Source organism: Mycothermus thermophilus, assembly GCF_041956435.1.
Source record: "Mycothermus thermophilus strain CBS 625.91 unplaced genomic scaffold VTJ04scaffold_7, whole genome shotgun sequence".
NCBI classification, from domain to species: Eukaryota; Fungi; Ascomycota; class Sordariomycetes; order Sordariales; family Chaetomiaceae; genus Mycothermus; species Mycothermus thermophilus.
This window is the reverse complement of record NW_027191433.1, coordinates 2,303,253-2,321,490: the sequence shown is the minus strand read 5'-3', so window position 1 is coordinate 2,321,490 and position 18,238 is coordinate 2,303,253. Positions and strand designations below refer to the sequence as shown.

Here is an 18,238-nt window from a genome sequence, read left to right as displayed (position 1 = left end):
GTATTGCTTAGCGCTGGTGCCAACCCTGACTCTCGAGAATCATGGCCGTGTTTGCTTAAAATTGTCTCACAGAGGCTCGTATGCAACGATAGGCCGCACAGGATTGAACAGCTCAAGGAGGTCGTTCAACTCTGCGCCCCAGTCGTCAAGCATATCGATGCAGATGATCTCCCTTACATGGAGTTTCGGGGATCATGGGACATTGTCAAGGCCCTATGCTCTCTCGAGAGGACCTAGCGCGCGGTTTTATGTCGGGGTCGGGTTCGACGTGCTGCGAACTGTCTTCGCACATGGCTCCAACCCAAACAAGGTGTATTATGGGGACCATGACACTCTGTGGCTGGGATTGTGTCATGAAGTGCGCAACGCCACGCCTTGGCAGAGTCGACTCCACGAGGAAGTGTTCGCCAGATGCGTCGAGATGTTCGTCAGTGCTGGAGCTAATTTGGAGGCTGAGAGCTCGTTGAGTCTGCGTAGCGGAATGTATCACCCGTTCTCCGTTCCAGTCTCAGAGAGAGAAGCCATGACGGGATTCAGTCCTCGGATTTCTAGATTTTCTCGATCCCCTCACCCTTCCAAACACAGACTTTAATTATAAGCTGCAAGCGAACGTGCAAAAATAACCCTCCAGATGCTTAGCCTAGATACCTAATAAATTAGGTTTCACGCGGGGGTGCTGCATGAGACTCGCGGGCGTGAGACTATTAAATGTTCTTGTCCTGGACTGTTGGGCTAAGACACCTCGTTGTTGGGCCTTTCAAATCCCACAAAATCGTTCCGTCTGAGGCTGGGCATTAATCAATGGGATGTCGGCCTGACGCCCTGGAATCTGCGCCAAAAGGTGGTCGTAGACTGTGCGCCCGAAACACCCGAACAACATTCACCAGTTCATCGCCAGATCAGGGGGAACGCACATCTTCACCATGGAGGCTGTCACTGCGGTTAGGCTAGCATCGAATATCCTCCAGTTCTTGCACTTCTGCGGCAAGGTATTGTCGGACTCTTATCAGATTTACCATTCGGCCAACGGAACGACCGACGAATATATGTGGTTGGAGGAGATGTACCAGGCGATCAATCAACTCAGCCATGGTCTTTCGTCTTCGAGACCGCAACCCGACTCGAGCAAATTTCCGCCAGAACCGAGACCGAGCGAGATGGAGCTTCAACTCCATATTCTCGCATCAAAATGCGGAAAAGTATCTGACCAGATGCTACAGGAATTGCGGGGCTCTCGACTAGAGAATGGTGGCCAGCGCAGCAAACTCGCTAGCTTCCAGCAGTCCATCCGGAATGCTATCTGGGGCCGCTCGCGGATCAAAGAACTTCAGAAGACAGTGGACCAATATCGCAAGGATCTGGTCCTTTGTCTCCAGGCCATTACAAGGTAAAGTTAGCAACGGCATGAGGTACTACGTGGTATATTGAAATTAACACATTACATTCAAGGGAAGAACAATCACACCTTGTGCGATACGTCAACGAGCTTAGGTACTCAAATTTGAAACTCGTCCGCGACCACCAGGCGAAGACACAAGAAATCATAGATGCAGTCGATGAGATCCACGCCAAGACGACAGAGATACTGGACAAAGACGGCGACGCGAGACTTCATCTGCAGCGGATCTCCAAGGAGTTAGAAAGACTGAAAAGCTGCTCCGGGCGGGACTACGTTGCTGAAGATATGATCGTGGATAGCCTGTACTTTGAGTCCATCGGCCTTCGCCACGAATCGATATCCGCCGCTCATCAGGAAACGTTCCGTTGGATTCTTCACCGAAGCTCCAACAATGGCACAAAGGAATACCCAGAGTGCTCGCTCCTTGACTGGCTCCAGACAGGGGACGGACTCTACTGGGTCTCGGGCAAAACCGGGTTCTGGAAAATCAACTCTTATGAAGTTTGTTGCAAATCATTCTATGACACGGACAGCGCTACAAAGATGGGCCGGTAGCAATCCGTTCCTGATAGCCACATACTATTTCTGGATCGCTGGCAGTCCTCTCCAAAAGTCAATCGAGGGCCTTCTCAGGTCTCTTTTATTCGAGGTCTTTGTCCAACACCCGGATCTTATTCCCACCGCTGTGCCAGAAAGGTGGGAGGCAGCCAGGAACAGGGTTGCCGGAGGGGGCCGTCTTAATACGCCAGAGAGGGCCTCAGCGCCAATGACCATCCACAGGTCATGGACAACCCCCGAGATGGTAGAGGCGCTGGAGCGCCTGGCATCTAACCAAAGTGATGCGCCCCGGTTCTGTTTCTTCATTGACGGACTCGACGAGTATGATGGCAACCATCAAGAGGTTGCCTCCATGTTGAGTCGGCTTGCAAGTTACAGAAACTTCAAGGTTTGTGTTTCAAGCCGACCATGGAATGTTTTTGAGGACGAATTTGGATATGACCCCAAGAGAAAGTTATACATTCATGAGCTCACACGCCGGGATATTCAAAGATATGTCACGGCTACTCTCCAGAGAAGTTCGCATTGGCGAAAAGCGTCGACCGCTGATCCGCGGTATTACCAGGAGCTTATGAACACCATTGTCGACCAAGCGCAGGGTGTTTTTCTGTGGGTGACGGTCGCTGTTCGGTCATTGCTCCAGGGCTTGGCAAACGGTGATTCTCTTTCTCTCCTCGAGAAAAGAATCAAAGGATTTCCCTGCGAGCTTGGACCTTTCTTCAGACATATTCTCACATCAATCCACCCAGTCTACTATCAGCGGATGGCCCTCTACTTCCACGTCCTGCTTGAGGCTCCTGATCACCTTCTCCTGATGCACTATTCATTGTTGGATCAGTGCTTTGAATCGAGCCTTAAAGATATGATTTGTTTCCCCGTTCAGCCTCTGAACACAGATGAGGTACTGAGCGACATCACATCATGGAACGCCGTTTGAATGCTCGATGCATGGGACTGATTGAAATCATCAATTGTGGACACCTCGCAGAGGGGCAGGCTGTTCGGTCAGTCCGTGTCGACTTTTTACATCGATCAGCCAGAGACTTCTTTCAGACGGATGAAATGAAGGCCTTCATTGCTCAACACCTGGGCCATTTCCGAGTCAATACGGCGATGTTGTTGTCGGCGACGTGTGTCCTCAAAGCGCTTGACCATGATATCGATTTTGGATCCGGAGCGATGGCCGAGATGATGCTGGCAATCAAATATGCTGCCCGTGCCGAAGTTGAGTCGCCGGAGATTGTGGTCCTCTGCTTGGATGAGATTGAGCGTATTCTCAACGCAATCCAAGACAAGCACCATCCAAAGAAACTCGAAGGGGCACAACGAATGCACCAGTTAGCCGTGCAGTTTGGACTATGTCATTACGTTGGGAAGAAGATCTCTGTACGGTCGGCTGGGTTCGAGGACATCTCGCGGTTGCTCGGCTTCGCAGTTGACGCAGTGGACAAGAGGGGGAATGACGTATCTCAGATGGTTGAAATGCTAATTCGGGCTGGGGCGGATGTTGACGACGCCCTGTGGTGCCGCTTTGTTCGCCTCGGCAGCAGAGGCCTGACGGATTCCGTCGACATAGCCAAGCGCTTCAAAACGCTTCTTGACATCATTCTGCCTCATGTCAAAGACATTAACCATCATGACCCCGACCAGGGTTATCCGGTTTGGATACCGTTAGTTGTGGGGATCCTGGAAAAGGACTGGGATCAGTCACCACGAGCCGAGATCGATGTTTACCTCGACATCATCGAGACGCTCTTTGATCATGGGGCGGATCCTAATGCTTATGGTCCTACTCACTGGACCGTTTGGGCTTACCTGTGCTGGCTTGTGCGTTTATCTGAGAAGCAACATCGTCCCATGGTGACGGAGGTATTGGCTCGAAGTGTTGAGATTCTGGTTACGGCTGGGGCCAACTTGCATGTCGATCGATCACTGACGGTAACCGAAGTCAAAACTCTTCTGCCATCTCGGCTTGCGGGATCAATCACGGAGGCCATGGCTCGACTTTTGAAGCCTCCAAGGCAACGGCGCCTGGCCGCCCGGGTGATCCTGGGTGGTGCTCGCCGAGCAAGCTCTTGGGTTTTGAGACGCACTTGACTTGATGGAGCGGGCTCCTCCCTGGATGTGAAGGAAAGAAAATGTGAATGTTCTGGTTACTTCGTTATGAAAATGGTAGATAGGAGCGGTGATGGGTGGTCTAAGCCGGCCTGAGGACCAGCGCGGAAGAGAGGGAGAAGGACTGCCAGAGAGGTGACGGCTTACCAATCTACCTAGGTCGGTAACTTGGTTCTCGGGAGTGCGTGCTGGTCTGGCAGTAAGGGCTCTCTTTGTGTTAATGGAACTGAGTGAAAATCCCAAAGAGACCGGCAAGGACCATGCACTCCCTGCACGAGTGTTTCCCTGTCCTCTTACCATCCCGCACCCCCACGAGTACCTAGCTCCCCCGCAGCTAGCTCTCTGTTCTCAGGCACCCCCAGGAGACAAACAGGTTAGAAGCCCAAATAGAGGGACTTTGGCGTGGAGAGACCCACACGGGAACTCAAATGTAAGTGCCGAAGGCGCCCCAGACCCCCGGGTCGGGTTGCTGCTCTTGATCATGACACCAGCTACCCGGAAATGTATACCTTGCCTTGCTTTGCATTCTGCAAGTCCATAACTTCCCACCCAGCCATGAGAAATCATGCATAACCTCCGAAACCAAGGATCGGGTGGACCCTTGTTGTCCTCAGAGAATATTGACCACCCTTCTCAATGTCAGAACCCAGAGCCACGGATCATGCAGCGTTGCTAGATTCTTGACAGACACTTAATACGCGATTCTGGTGATGGGATAATAGCTATGTGGAGAGATGTGACTGGTCGCTGGAAACGGATCGTACGTAGCTTTGAACGTTGAAGAAAGGAGCACTGGGAAAAATAGGCGCCATTGTAGTCACCTACACTCCCAAACACATCATGTAGGCGCAATGTCATAGCCATATACATACACGAAATTGGTATCAGTGAGAGTAACAGAAAACGAGATACGCGGAACAGCCTTGAAAAACACATTCCCACATGCCTTTCAACCCCAACAAACCGCTGCATCACCCTCCCCTCCTCAAGCCATCAACCAAGCCACCACCACCGCCGCAACAATCGAGCCAAGAACAGCCGTCTGCTTCCCAGAAACACTCGCTGCAACGTTCTCCCCACTGCTGGCACCGTTGTCCCCGGCGGGCTGGACAAAGACGCCCTCGGAGCCACCAGTCTTTTGCAGGACGTAGATCTCGCCCGTGGCATCTGAGGCCATCCACAAGCGCCCTTCGCCGTCCAGGGCAAGACCGACAGGACGGAAGCAGCCGTCGGGGCAGACGGAGAGGTCAGCATTGAAGATGACGTCGCTCAGCGCATCGGTGCTGTCAGCGGCAGCCTCGGGCTCGCCGGTGGCCGAGTTCCAGGCGAGGGAGGCGACGCGGTAGCCGACGGGGGAGGAGCGGTCAACTGAACAGACATGTCAATAATCTGAAAGGGGGAAGGTTGAAGTGAAGGGAAGACTTACAGCTACCACGGAAGCTGACATACGCCGTCTTGCCATCCGGAGTAAACTTGATATCCATCGGCGCATAATGAGCCGGGAAGGTCAGCCTCGGCGGGGTGTACTTCTCCTCGCAAGTCTCGTCGCGATGCGTCGAGTTCTCCTGGATAGCAAACTGCTTGCCGACCGACAGCCCCTCGTTATCCGGGATCTCATCGACCTGCCAAACGGCAAAGCAGTGTGGGTAGCCAAAGTTCTTGCCGGTATCCGTGCCGTTGGCATAGCCAAGGAAGTTCAGCTCCTCGCCGGGGTTGTTCTCATGCACATCCACCCCATTCCGCTTGACGCCATCGACGCTGTTCTCAACGGCATAAACGGCGCCTGTGCCAGGATGCTCGCCGACGCCGACGCTGTTGCGCAGACCCCAGCCGAGCACGATACCCTGGGACGAGAAATCGTAGGGGGCAGAGGTGCTGGTGAGGTTGGTGAGATCGAACGCGCGGACTTGGGACAGACCGCTGGAGATGGTCTCGGCGTGGAGGGCGTGCTCGTCGGCGCTACCGCGCGAGACGATTAGGGTGCCGGGCTTGGAGCGGGACATGACCAGTGTGCGGGTGACCAGGTCGCTGTTGCTCATGTTGGCGATGACGCGGCGCGGTTCGCCGCGGACGGCGCCGCCGCGGGCGTCGTAGGTCCAGGCAAAGACGGCTTCGGCGGTGGAGGCGTAGAGGGTCTCGCCGTCGTCGGAGAGGGCAATGCCGTGGTTAAGCTGGAAACGTTAGTCGAGGTTCTGTTCTGCCATCCTGAAGAGGGTGACTTACTCCCGTCATCTCAACCAGCATGTGAGAGTGGTTCGAGTGGAGGCAAGTACCGCCATTGTCAGTGAAGCGGTGCCGGCTGATGCCCTTTCCGCTCTCAACAATGAGCAAGGCCCCAGTGCTGTCAAAGACCAGACTCCGCGGCTTGGTCAAACCGCCGGCGACAAGCTGGGCCTGCCATCCTTCAGCCACAACTGGTTTCGCCTTGGAGGGCACGAGCACCTGAGAGCAGCTCTGCGCGGCCGCCGTCGCCGCGTATAAAAGTACTGAGCCGGCGAGTGTGTACTTCATTGTAGGCAGACCGTCCCGCACAAGATGGAGGAAGATGTTGGGAGAAACCGGGTCGAAACCTCAGTCTCTTTTGAGGACAGTATTATGTCCGGCGGGCCCGGAGCTATGAATATTATTACCCCTCACGTGGGTCAACCAACAAGCTGCGAGCTGTCAAGCTGAACCAGGTTGGCGGTAACGAGATGCTGCGAGGGAGCGGGAGCGGATGGGACATGTATGTTCGTCCCGAGACCGAGACTTCGTCAGCATATGGGACCCAACTGCACCTTGATAAGCCCGTCCATCATCACATATTGCTGTTGGAGGCCCGCCACCCCAACCACTCAGCTCTCCATGCTTCTTGTACGTAAAACGTCACATCCGGGGAAGTGCCCAAAATCCGGGGGCGCGCTGCGTGGCCGTCGGTCGCCGATCGTTGGCTAATATCGAAACCCCGGATGCGGCAAGTCGATGGTTTGCATGCACCACCCTCCTCTCACCTCTTTTGGGTGTAAGTCTGCGCGGGTTTTTCCAGCAATGGCACTTCCCCGCATCGTTGGGCTTTTGAGCAGGTTTATGGCCAGCCAATAACCTAGACGGGGCCACCGGCATTGGGCAGGTCGGAGACCTGTGGAAGATGAGGAAGACTGGAAAGCTGGGGGAGTGAGGTTGCAGCGGACCGGAGATGGTAGGACTAGCCCATATGCACAACCCGCAATGGCGCTGTCGGCCGCCCACTCCAGCGCGGGTCACGGCATGTTGATCTGGTTCCGGAGGCGAGATGGCGGGGTTGGGGATGGTGACAACAGCCAAGAAACGAGCAGCGAGCCAACCACGGCCCGCCCTCGATATTGGCCTCAGCCCTCCAGGCCTTGTTCCGACTGGCCATCCCACTCGAGGCTGGGAGTGGTGAGCGTGGTGAGCGTGGTGCTGCCGAGTTCCGACCCCGCCTCGTCCTGCCTCTCTCATGTGCATGAATGAGACAATGAATCCATGAATGTTTGCTCACCCCCAGCTCCCACAGCGCTGGTAAACTTCATTCGCTTGGGGTCCATTTCCTTAGCTAAACCTGCATCGTGGGCTATCTGCCGACGTCTGCCTCGCCAGCGAGCTGAAGTGCGGCTTTAATACTGCCGCATAGCCAGCCCGGAGGTGGGCTGAGAGCTACGCTACACAACAAGACACAAACAACGTCGCAAACCCTCAACACCATGCGGGGAATCACCGGGTTCCGGCGCATCGCCGGCGCCCTTGTCGGCGCATCGCTACTTTCCTCTTCCTTTGCCCTCCCGCAGGTTGGCATCACCGTCGAGCCGGCCCCTATCAAATGGGTAACCGTCGACGCGGCCGGGTCAGCATACACCATCACCCCCGGCGTCATCACGACGGAGGGCCACAGGGCGACCGTCTCTGCGGCGCCGGATGAGCTGCGCGCAACGGCGACGTACACCCTGTCTCCTCCCGGAGGCAGCTACACCACCTACACGGGTCTTCCTCCCGTCGCCTCGGCCACCGGCGGCCCTGGGAGTCCGGAGGGTGTGTTCCCAGCCTGCGGGGAAGAAGCCAACGTCGGCGCGGTCGAGCCGTTCTGCCTGCCGCGTACCGGCAGCGAACTGCAGACAGGAAAGACATATTACAGTGAGTAGCTCTCACCCCAAACTCATATCCCAAGCGCAGATGCTAACGCTCTCCCCCAGTCACTTGGTCCCCCTCCTACTTCCACCCGCCCACGCTCCTCCTCTCCCTGCAAGTCCGCTACTCCGCCGTTATCACCAACTACGACGCCTCCGGCAACCCCATCGGCGTCGGCGAAGGGTTCACCTCCTTCAGCATCCCTGCGAGCCAGGGCTTCTACGCCTGGTCCATCCCCACCAACTTCTTGGCCAACCCCGAGGGCGCCGAGAACGTCAACCCGGCGCGGATCAACGTCACGTTTGTTCTCGCGTGGGAGGACGATTCCACCCCAGAAGCGGACCTGTTCACGCGCGTGGGGCCGACGGTGTTCGTGACCCGGGAACGGAGGCACGTGATTAGCAACGGCCCCGACGACGATGACGACGACGAAGGAGCCAAATCCGGTGGTGGCGGACCCAACATCCTCGCCATCGTCCTCCCCCTCTCCATCCTCGCCTTCCTCCTTGTCCTTTTCGGCCTGTGCTTCACGCGCTACCGCAAGACGGGCACCTTCCCCATCGTCGGCGCGGCGGCGGCCAAGCTGCGCCGGCGGTCGACGGGCAGCGGGTACGGCGTGCGGCAGAGCCGTGCCGAGCGAACGGGCAGCGTCACCGCCGGCGCGGGGATCGCGGTTGGCGGCGGGAAGTGGCCTGGCACGCGCGGGGTGACGGGCGATCATAAGTCGGAGACGGACGTGGATGGGGGGATTCAGTTGACGGATAGGGAGAGCTGGTCGCCAACGGGGAGGAGGAACGTGTTCAGGGAGGAGTTGGAGAGGCAGAAGGCTCAGGAGGGGAAGTAAGGGGGGTTTCTTGGGATAGGAAGCGATGAGGTGGGATCGGGAATGGGAGGTGTTCGAGGGCGGTGGTTGTTCATGTCTTGATGTCCTGGGAGGTTTTATGTTCAAGGCGTCAGGTTATGAGTTGAGGTCACGTAGACATAGTTATCATGATATCCAAATCACGAGTGTGCTGATGACATGAGATTGTATTACCATGTTCAACGTTCATGGCTGACGCTCTATCCTGCCGCCCATCCGCTCGATCCCGAGGGCAACCAACCCTTCCCCAATACCCAACATCCCATATTAAGTACACCTACCCCTTCACAACGCCTTGTATAGTAATACATTAACAGTGTATCCCCGATCCCATCTCCCTACGCCGCGCTGAACCATCCAAGATAGAGGTATGTAGATATCCGAAACCAAACCAAAAGAAAGCAAAAGTCCACCCAATGTAATAGTATAACACAATCCCCGCCGCCCCCTTCATAATCCCCCTCACACATCACGCATCATCATTAGGCTTCAACAACCCGACCGCACTCAACCTCACCGCCTTATTATCTCTAATCCCCTCCTTCTTCACCACCGTTCCAAACCCCTCGGGCGAAATCGGCGAATCCGGCCTCGGAATCCCGGGCTCGTCATCATCCTCCACCAAGTCCTCGAGCACATGATGCGTTTCCGCTACCTGCTCCGCTCCCGCCGCAGCCCTGCGACGAGAAGAGTCGCGACGGGACATGCTCCCCGCGCTGCCGTCCCTCCTCGGCCGACGCAACGACGACGAGGCCGACCCGGGGGGTGCACCGCCGGCCATAGCGCTCAGCGAAGCGCGATGCCGAATCGGCACGGACCGCTGGCTGCTGGCAATCGAGCTGGCGCGGCTATCTTCGCGCTTCAGCCCGCCAGCTCCAGTCACCGCGGAAAGCGAGGCGGGAGAGGCGAGCACGCTGTTATTCCGCCCGATCATCCCCACCGGCGGCGGCGGGCTATCTTCGTAATGATGAATAAAATCGCTAATCTCCGACATGGGCGTGCGCAGCGCCGAACCAACCGTGTCGTACGACATGCGGTTGTTGTTATCCACCAAGATCCTCAACCGCTGGTGATTCAGCGACCCGGCGCGGTTCCGCGGCCGCGCGCTCAGCTGCGCGATGTGGGTGCTCACAGAGGATTGCCGCGACATGCCGCATGGCATCATGCTTTCTTGGGTGGTTTGGCGGGTGAGCGGGGCGAATTGGTCGAGGACGTCGGAGTTGACGGTGGCGGGGGTCGGGGGCACGGCGGGGTCGTCAGTGGCTGTTTTGTTGTTGGGAGCGTCTTTGTCGGAGACGTCGATGGTCATGTCCTCGCGCATGCGCGCGCGTTTTTGCCGCAGCGCGGAGAGAAGCATTTCCTCCTGCCGCGTGACGGCCATGAAGCGCTCGCCTGTGCTCTCGTTGATGCTGCTCGAGGTGCTGTTGCGGCGCTCGGTGCGGAGGATGTCGTCTTCGGGGATCGCGGAGGGATATGTATCCATGTTGGAAGGGGACATGGCACGCCCCGTGACGTGGGAGACAGAGGCGGACCGGCTGCCCCGGCTGAGCGGGGGAGCAGGGAACTGGAATTCGGATTCGCTGCGCATTTTGCGGACGGCTTTGTCTGGAGAGTCGCCGGTGGCGTTGGCCATGGTGATGGTACGGTCGGTGGAGGTGGTGTTGATGGAGAGCCGCGATGTTTCGTGGTTGAGTTTGCTGACCAGGATAGGATATGTCCTGGCGTTGAGCGAGCTCGTACGGGGCGCAATCTTTGGTGGCCCTGGTACGACGCCCTGAGTCTTCGAGGTCTTGCTTCCCTCCAGGGGCAGAGCAGGAGATTGTGGGCTCGCGGGACTCAGCTGTCCCTCGCTCAAGTGCGGGACGGTAAGTCCATCTCTAGGCGGCTCGTCGTAGTCGTCTTCCGAATCGGATGACAAGGCGAGAACGCTGTTCTGAAGCAGGTCAATCTCCTGCAAGCTGTGGTCCGTCCGAGATGCCTTGGACGTCCGGGTATGTCGGCTGGACACGCTGGCGCAGTCCGCAGGAACGGAGTTGGACGGGGACATCGCCCCGGCCACGCGCAGGTCAATCGCGCTGAGTCCCTGTTGTTTCGTGTTTCGTGTGTTCTGGTTCCCTGGTGCAAGATATGCCCTGCCAGGTTGGACATTCGGTGGAAGAGGGAATGCCGGCAGCGGCCCGCCGGGAGATGGGAGCGGAGAGAAATCCGAGTTCAGGAGCTCCCGATCCAACGAATCTGCAAACGTTCTTTGCTCGTAGTGGTCATACAGGTTGTGCAGCTCGACGCTAGCTTTCGAAGGCCGGTCCTCGGCGCTGACGGGGCGGATAATCTGGTCGGCAGGTGATGGGCGCTCCCTGCCGCGATTCGTCTTGGGCCTCTGGCCATATTCACCTTGTGTTGGCATGGACGCGAACGTTGGAGCGGGTGAAACGGCGGCCGAAGTTGAGGAGACGGAGTCCGCAGCGCTCTCAGGGCGCGACGGGAGACCCCAGTTGGCAGGATTCAGATGTTTCGGTGAGATATGCTTCTGTATTAACCCCGACAGATCCAGCTTGGACGGCTTCTTGCGCGCCTTCTTGGGCTGGAGCATGTCGCTGTACTCGCCATCGATGTCCAACAGCGCTTGCGCCTTCGCGGGCAGTCCCTTCGCCATGGCCGAATTAGAGGTTTGTTGGGAGATGGAGAGAGGGAGTTTTGTTTTGTCGTAGAAAGACCGGATTGTTGAGCTGGATTGTTGTCGCCGCAAACTCGAGGCATCGGTCGCAATGTCTGGCGACAAAGGTGTGCCATTGTCTAGCGCAATGGGGATGATATCGGATTCCTCCTCCCACCGCCTATTCCTCGAGGCCCGTCCGTCTTGTATGTCCCCATTGGGTATGTCGCTGATTGCGATCCCAATTCCCACCGTCGACGTCTCCCACGGCTGTCGCGCTAATTGGTCGTTGATTTCGGCGTTTCCGAGGATTCTCTGCGCCTTTGTCGCCCATGGCCCCGGCGGCGGTCCGGCGGGCGCCGCCTTGGGCTTGCGCCCAGGCAGAGGGAAGGCGAACTTGGATGAATGGCCCATGGCGGGCGAATCGTCACATCGACGTCGTCGTCGTCGTCGTCGTCGTCCTCACGGCGTCTCGGGGCGTAGTGGCCTCGAGGGACCTGAAGGCGTGGGGACGCACACGGGCGGTGGGTTCGGGGGATGGGTCTCTTAAAAAACAGCAGTGCAGAGACCGGTTAACCAGGTCGGTGATGACGGAAATAGTCTTTCAGCCACAGTTGAGACCAGCTGACAGCCGAAAGGCAGTCAATCATTTCCCCATGCAAGGGACCGCCTTGCTGGGGAAAACACGATAGACGGGGACGTCGCGTCTTAAAGCTCTGAAAGGTCAGCTCTGGGCAGGATAAGAAGGCCGGGCACCCCGGCGTCGGCAATCATCAGCCCTGGAGACCCCCCCTGGCGTTGGAGTCAACAACTCCACTCCCCCAAGTTTTTCTTGGGCAAGTCGAGGTTTTGGTCAATGCTAGGGTAAAGGTAGAGGAGGGAGGGGAGACTGTGATAGTAGTATCTCAAAGGGGAACTCCCGATTCTCGATGTCGAAGCATGAAGACAAGACTGCGCAGAAAAGGGACCCAAGGGGGTTCAATTGAACATCAACGGCAGCATTCATCGGGAGAGAAGTGGAAGAAGGGAATGGCTACGTTGCAACGGATGGATGTCCTGGGCCCTGGACCCTGCCGCGGACATGGACTCTTCAAGGGTGGTGTCGACGGCCCCAAGCATGTCATCCGGCTGGCCTTGCCCTTCGGTCATCTGCGCCGTCGTCGCCGTCGCCGTTGGTTTCTCGCATTGGTGCAGGTGCAGGACAGCCCGGCACTGCAAGTGCTCGGACAGTGACGGGCCGCCATGTGCAGCGAAGGATGGCCCGGGCCAATGTCAAATGCCGGGTCCAAGACCGTTTGTTTGTCTTGCAGAAACACTGCTGATCGTCATGTCCAACATCTTTTTCCTCTGCATTGTGTCCATCTCCGAGCTGCAGCTGGAGTCGCATCGCGCATCTGGCCAGCGAGAAAGGAAGCCGGGAGAGAAGCCAAACCACCGTCCACTAACTACTGAGGTACTTACTATGAGGAGACTAGTCCGTGGGTTGCTTGTCCAGCAGCAGTTATCTTGCGCCCCAAGCGTCTTGGTGTTTATTCTCCAGATTCCCCAGGGCTCCCAAGACCTCAACGTTCATCTTCACTTCACTTGATGCAGTTTTTGGGAACACAATTTCCTGCCTGCGCCCGATGGAGCACTCCCTGGTCACTGTCCACCAGAAAACATTGGGTCTTTTGTGGGGTGAACCACTCGCATTGCGACAAAAGTCGAAAAAGTCTCGGGAAATTTACGACCATCATCATGACCCCTGAATCCCTGGTTCCTGGCTTAGCACCCGTCCCCATCAGAACACGTGCGCCCCTGAAGTCAACAGACCTGGCAGTGATGTGAGCGTGCAATCTGACCCTCGTCCACGCCGTTGCGCATCTCACTCATGAGAAAGTGAGATCCCCGGATCCTACGCGTCCCCCAGATTTGTGCAACCTCGTGTTGGCTGCCCATCAATATCGAACGAGCCTGGCCCGTTTCCCACCGTTTCACACACATGCTTTCACCCCGATCAGATCACTCTCCCACTCAACAAACTCCCGAGGCTTCCTAATTCCCGAGGTCGGCACAACCATAGTTGAAATGTGACCGCAACATGCCATCCCCCACGGTACCGACTGCTCGCTCGGCTGCTGAAGCTCGCAAGTGGAAAGAGGAAGTGAACAAAAATCTTTGGCGGGTCGACGGCGACATCGCTTCCCGTCGCTTTGGCGATCCCCAAGAGCTTGGCAGCCGGCTAGGTGCCGAGGACACACGGGCCTCTTGCTCTGTCCCTGGCGCACGGGCCGAAACCCCTGCGAGAGCTGCCCTGGCCGCTCCAACCCTCAAGGGTTAGGCGTGCCTTGGGTGGATTGGTGTGGCTTGACCGTGCCATGGCCGGCGTGGTCGCGCACCCATGGTTGTTGAGATGCTGGTGGTGTTGGACGCTGGAAGTTTGGTCGACGCTGCATGGAAACATCCATGATGTTTATCCGTTGACCGTTGGCCAGTATTTTCCAAGAGCTGCTCGATGCAGCAGCTGCCGTCAGCAATTAACAAAATCAGCCTTTAAACAGCAAACTGCCACTCCAAACCTCAGTCTCGAGCACCTGAACTCAGCTCCCTCGCTCGCTTCTTCCTCATTTGGCCATTGTAACCCGCCGAGCTGTCATCGTAGGAACGCAGGTTTGAAATGTGTGTTTGATCCAGATTCGGGAGGTGTAAATACTACTCCCTTGTCTGGAGAATAGTTGCACCTGGGGCCTGGGACAGTTCTGTTCTACCTACTGCAAGATAGCACTCAAGTCACAGCATTTCCCCGCGTCGCAAGTCATCACACACAGCAAGCTCGAAACGGCGTTTCATCAGATCTCGCAAGCCTTACCGCAGGTGAGGGTGTCAACGTCCTGTCCGTGCCATTGACAACACCTGCACAACACACGCGGGATGTCGCGTCATCCATTCACAAACACAACACTGAAAGGAAGGCAGTTTAAAAACGGCATCCCCCTCCGGTAGGTAGCGTAGAATACCAATATCCCCCGCATTATGGCCGTGAGATGATCTTATCGACAGCCAGTCCAGCAGGGACGCAGAAAACGGGCCTGAGCGGACGGCCTCGGGGGGCTCGGCGCCGCGCCGTGCGGGGCTCACTTCCATCTCTGGCTAGGGCCCGGGCCAGGGGTCGACGGGAAGGGAAGGGGCCGGGCGAACAAACCCCGCACCGCGATGGAGCCCCGACACCGAGCCCCGGGTCGGAGCTAAGAGGGGAGGCTCTGACGTTTGTGGGAAGCGAGGGAGCCAAGCGAGGTGTATAAAAGTTGTGATATAGCCTTATTTTGTGCTTTGTGTCAATGTGGATGTCAACCTTCCGACCTATGCTCTGGCGTTGAGACCATTGCTATCTTTCTTGGGGCAAACGGTGAGGATGTATGTACATACATGGTCAGGTGTTTTGGTTGATTCGCATGGCAGTTGTAGGGAAACGTCAGGACCCCATGGTGAAAGCTGACGAAGGAATAGAAAATGACAACTGACCCTGATGGCAGAGACCTGGGCTAAATGATGAAAATCAAGTGGCTTTAGCTCAATCCAGGTGGAAGAAGGAAGAGTGCGAAGTTGCCCCGGGGAGCCAACCACTTATGGTATCCACCAGTCTTGACGTTTTCTTGACTCTGCACGTGGCCGTCTTATGTTACGCATGTTGGGACATCCGGTACTGAGGCAGCGTTGTCGAATGGGCAAGGTCAGGTAGGATATCAATGATGTTTGATAAACGTCCCGTCAACAATGACCTGTGAGGTAGAACACAAAGGCTTATTCATCGGACTAATTCTTTCTTTTCCATAGTTATTAGCCCCCCTTGCCCAATATGTGGTAAGTCTACTCGGACTCGTCCACTACTCTACTTCAGCACCAGGATCGCATGTCTCCAGGTAGATGTAAATCCTTTGTTCATGATTGCAAAGCTGCTGCTGACTGATTCAATCGACAACACCTCCCTCTTTCAGGACATAGCCCAACCTTCTACACCACTAAGGACTGCGGATTTGTGCTTGCCAAAAGACCTGGAGCTGTTGTTGCCATGAGTATGTGCGCGCGGATGTTTCCGGTGCTCTTTGCTGCAGCTCGAACTATGTGACTTCTCCCCAGCTTCACAGTCCTCTCAGTCAATATGGCCTCAGACATTAATTGCATCGATCTCCCAGAAGCATGCTGTTCAGTCCTATTACTGCTTTTCTGAATCAACTGGTAGTGGTCAGTCAAGCTAGGAGACTAGGAGCCAGATCTCAGCGTCAATTGGAGAGCATGGTTTCGGATGTTCGGAAAGGCAATCAGACGCGAAGTTTACTGGGAATCCTTTTTCCACCACTTGGCCGCAATGGTGAAAGGCAGAGTACGAGGATGAGACGAGAGGAATCGGCTCAACCTCTCAAATTTTTCTGTTTGTATATACCCTGAACACCCCTAAGTACTTGTGTGATACAGCAGCAGTTCGTGAACAGTCTGGTTCTCAGCATCGCCTTAGAATGATTGGATTAATTATTGCCTGAAATTGTTATAGTAAATGAGCTACGTCCTGAGCACAGAGAGTTCTCAGATTAGTGACTAGTGACATGTAAGCCAACGGATTTGACATGGAAACCCTGAGGTCTTGCACGTTGTACCTACCTAGGTAAGGTACGTAGTGCTCGGCATCTATGATCTGGGGGATACCTAGATGTAAAATATGTACATAAAAGCAAACCCAACAAAATGCCCTTCCACTTCCATGAATGTGATTCCAGGTGATGTGAAGGGCAAGTGGCCCCTCGGCGCCTTGTTTACTCAGAACTTTAACCTTAACATGACCCAAGTGTCGCGGATGCTCGGCGACAATCACCATGTCCCCCTTCATCTACTTTGACCCTTTCCTCATTTCGCAATTTTTCTTCTTTTCCCCTTCACGGCTTGCAGTTACATCTCACCTCCGAGTTTGCTGACACCCCTTTCTTGCTTCGAACTTGGCCGTCCGAGAACCTGGTAAGATTCCCCTGGAGTACGCTTTGCCACCAACTCTAACGTCTCCCTTTTTCTCGCAGCCAACCGTCAACATGAGTGCTCAGATGACCGAGGAGGACAAGAACCTGGTGGAGTATTTGGTCTTCCACACAGCAAACCCGGCAATCTGGGTCGATCTTTGTCGTCGCCGCCCGGACCTGGTGGACGCAGTCGAACAGCGCCGGACAACGCACATTAAGACCAAACTCACCCATGTTGCTATGGAGATGCTTGCCACCTGCAACTACAATTACCTGCCATTCGCAAATGAGATGTGGACGGCCTGCTTTTGGTTCCAGGACAACGAGGCCCTTCGCTCGGAGATCTTCGCGCTCATCAAGTACTTCGCGGCCATGGCCTTCACTGTCAGCAGCCTGGGTAAACTCATCATGGCCCACGGCATCTCATTCGAACAGCTGAGGGCGTATCTCCAGGCATGGACCCATGTTACTCCTGGCAACATGGCCATCATCCTGTGGACCGTCAGCAAGGCCTATTATCCCCCCAACAACGGCAACAACGGGCCCTCGGCGATGCCTGTAAATGAGAGCCTTGATCCGTCGATCGCCGGCGCCATCTGCAAGCTTGAGTGGGATGTTAAAGCCATGGGCCTGGAGTAGAGCGGTCTGAAATCACAATGTCTCGGTGTTTGCTGACTGCGGGACGAGAACTTGAGAAGGCCAGGTCGGTCACAGGACGTGGTGAGGTTGCACAGCTGCAAGGAGGTTATTAGGCGGTGGAAAGAAAAGAAAGAAGAGAAAAACAAGTTGGGGAAGCTCAGGGGATTTCATAGCACCAATGGGAAACCGTCACTCACAGAAGCCAGCTGAATCAACGATCTATGCGAATCATGTTGTGAAAGATTGCTGTAACGAACAGTATCCTTCACGGTTTGGCAGAACAAGTTTTGTTGTAGAGGAGCACCTAGATCATACGAGGTAGGGATGGACAACATCTGGGCATTCCTTGGGTTAGACATTGATCATCAACCCCCCTCCTTTCAGTTTTCTTCACGCTTGATGAGAAGAGAAGACTTGGGAAGTGTAATATCCATACGATCCAGGCGTCATCTAGACACAGCTGCCACAGCGTTTGAGGTCAGGTTTTGGTTCTTGAGTATTCCGTCCCAGGCGTACCTACAGCCTTCAAGCGCTGCCAGACAAAGAAGGTTATGCATATATCCTTTCCTGGGCAGGCTGGGAGCTTTGCTCCCGCCTCTTCTCTTCTTTCCCATCTGAGTTTAGGAATATACATCGCCTTTGGCATGTGGCCTTTACTAACATACAAGGTACCTAAGGTATCCGTTCGTCAAAAACAGACCACGACAATGCTCTTTGTTTTGGACTGCAGATCATAACAGGGGTTCTCTGATGCCCAGATAGCTGGAGAAGACAACGGGGTATTGTTCCTTTCTTCTCACCATGGGCTCAGGGCACACTAGACCCTCACGGTTATAATGTCCCCTGGGCCATTCTTCATCTAAATTGGATATTACTGTATTATACGAGAAGCCTGTTCTCCTTGT

At 55.6% G+C, this 18,238-nt stretch overlaps 8 protein-coding genes across 8 annotated transcripts; 6 read left to right on the top strand and 2 right to left on the bottom strand.

Moving 5' to 3' along the window:
• Positions 1 to 1,211: 1,211 nt before the first annotated feature.
• VTJ04DRAFT_10404 (uncharacterized protein) lies at positions 1,212 to 1,954 on the top strand (the record flags this gene model as incomplete). The annotated part of the gene is made up of 2 exons (XM_069358140.1): positions 1,212 to 1,387; positions 1,450 to 1,954. 2 exons carry the CDS (start codon positions 1,212 to 1,214, stop codon positions 1,952 to 1,954), a joined length of 681 nt encoding a protein of 226 aa, XP_069215138.1.
• Positions 1,955 to 3,019: 1,065 nt separating this feature from the next.
• On the top strand, positions 3,020 to 4,054 carry VTJ04DRAFT_10403 (uncharacterized protein; the record flags this gene model as incomplete). Its single annotated transcript, XM_069358139.1, has 1 exon — positions 3,020 to 4,054. One exon carries the CDS (start codon positions 3,020 to 3,022, stop codon positions 4,052 to 4,054), a length of 1,035 nt encoding a protein of 344 aa, XP_069215137.1.
• Positions 4,055 to 5,057: 1,003 nt separating this feature from the next.
• Positions 5,058 to 6,583, bottom strand: VTJ04DRAFT_10402 (uncharacterized protein; the record flags this gene model as incomplete). Its single annotated transcript, XM_069358138.1, has 3 exons — positions 5,058 to 5,440; positions 5,499 to 6,243; positions 6,296 to 6,583. 3 exons carry the CDS (start codon positions 6,581 to 6,583, stop codon positions 5,058 to 5,060), a joined length of 1,416 nt encoding a protein of 471 aa, XP_069215136.1.
• Positions 6,584 to 7,773: 1,190 nt separating this feature from the next.
• On the top strand, positions 7,774 to 9,038 carry VTJ04DRAFT_10401 (uncharacterized protein; the record flags this gene model as incomplete). Its single annotated transcript, XM_069358137.1, has 2 exons — positions 7,774 to 8,200; positions 8,260 to 9,038. 2 exons carry the CDS (start codon positions 7,774 to 7,776, stop codon positions 9,036 to 9,038), a joined length of 1,206 nt encoding a protein of 401 aa, XP_069215135.1.
• Positions 9,039 to 9,063: 25 nt separating this feature from the next.
• Positions 9,064 to 9,478, top strand: VTJ04DRAFT_10400 (uncharacterized protein; the record flags this gene model as incomplete). Its single annotated transcript, XM_069358136.1, has 2 exons — positions 9,064 to 9,204; positions 9,374 to 9,478. The coding sequence occupies 2 exons, from the start codon at positions 9,064 to 9,066 to the stop codon at positions 9,476 to 9,478; spliced, it is 246 nt and encodes an 81-aa protein (XP_069215134.1).
• Positions 9,479 to 9,525: 47 nt separating this feature from the next.
• VTJ04DRAFT_10399 (uncharacterized protein) lies at positions 9,526 to 12,123 on the bottom strand (the record flags this gene model as incomplete). Its single annotated transcript, XM_069358133.1, has 1 exon — positions 9,526 to 12,123. The coding sequence occupies one exon, from the start codon at positions 12,121 to 12,123 to the stop codon at positions 9,526 to 9,528; it is 2,598 nt and encodes an 865-aa protein (XP_069215133.1).
• Positions 12,124 to 13,789: 1,666 nt separating this feature from the next.
• Positions 13,790 to 14,029, top strand: VTJ04DRAFT_10398 (uncharacterized protein; the record flags this gene model as incomplete). The annotated part of the gene is made up of 1 exon (XM_069358132.1): positions 13,790 to 14,029. One exon carries the CDS (start codon positions 13,790 to 13,792, stop codon positions 14,027 to 14,029), a length of 240 nt encoding a protein of 79 aa, XP_069215132.1.
• A 2,737-nt stretch (positions 14,030 to 16,766) lies between these two features.
• On the top strand, positions 16,767 to 17,333 carry VTJ04DRAFT_10397 (uncharacterized protein; the record flags this gene model as incomplete). The annotated part of the gene is made up of 1 exon (XM_069358131.1): positions 16,767 to 17,333. The coding sequence occupies one exon, from the start codon at positions 16,767 to 16,769 to the stop codon at positions 17,331 to 17,333; it is 567 nt and encodes a 188-aa protein (XP_069215131.1).
• Positions 17,334 to 18,238: the final 905 nt, after the last annotated feature.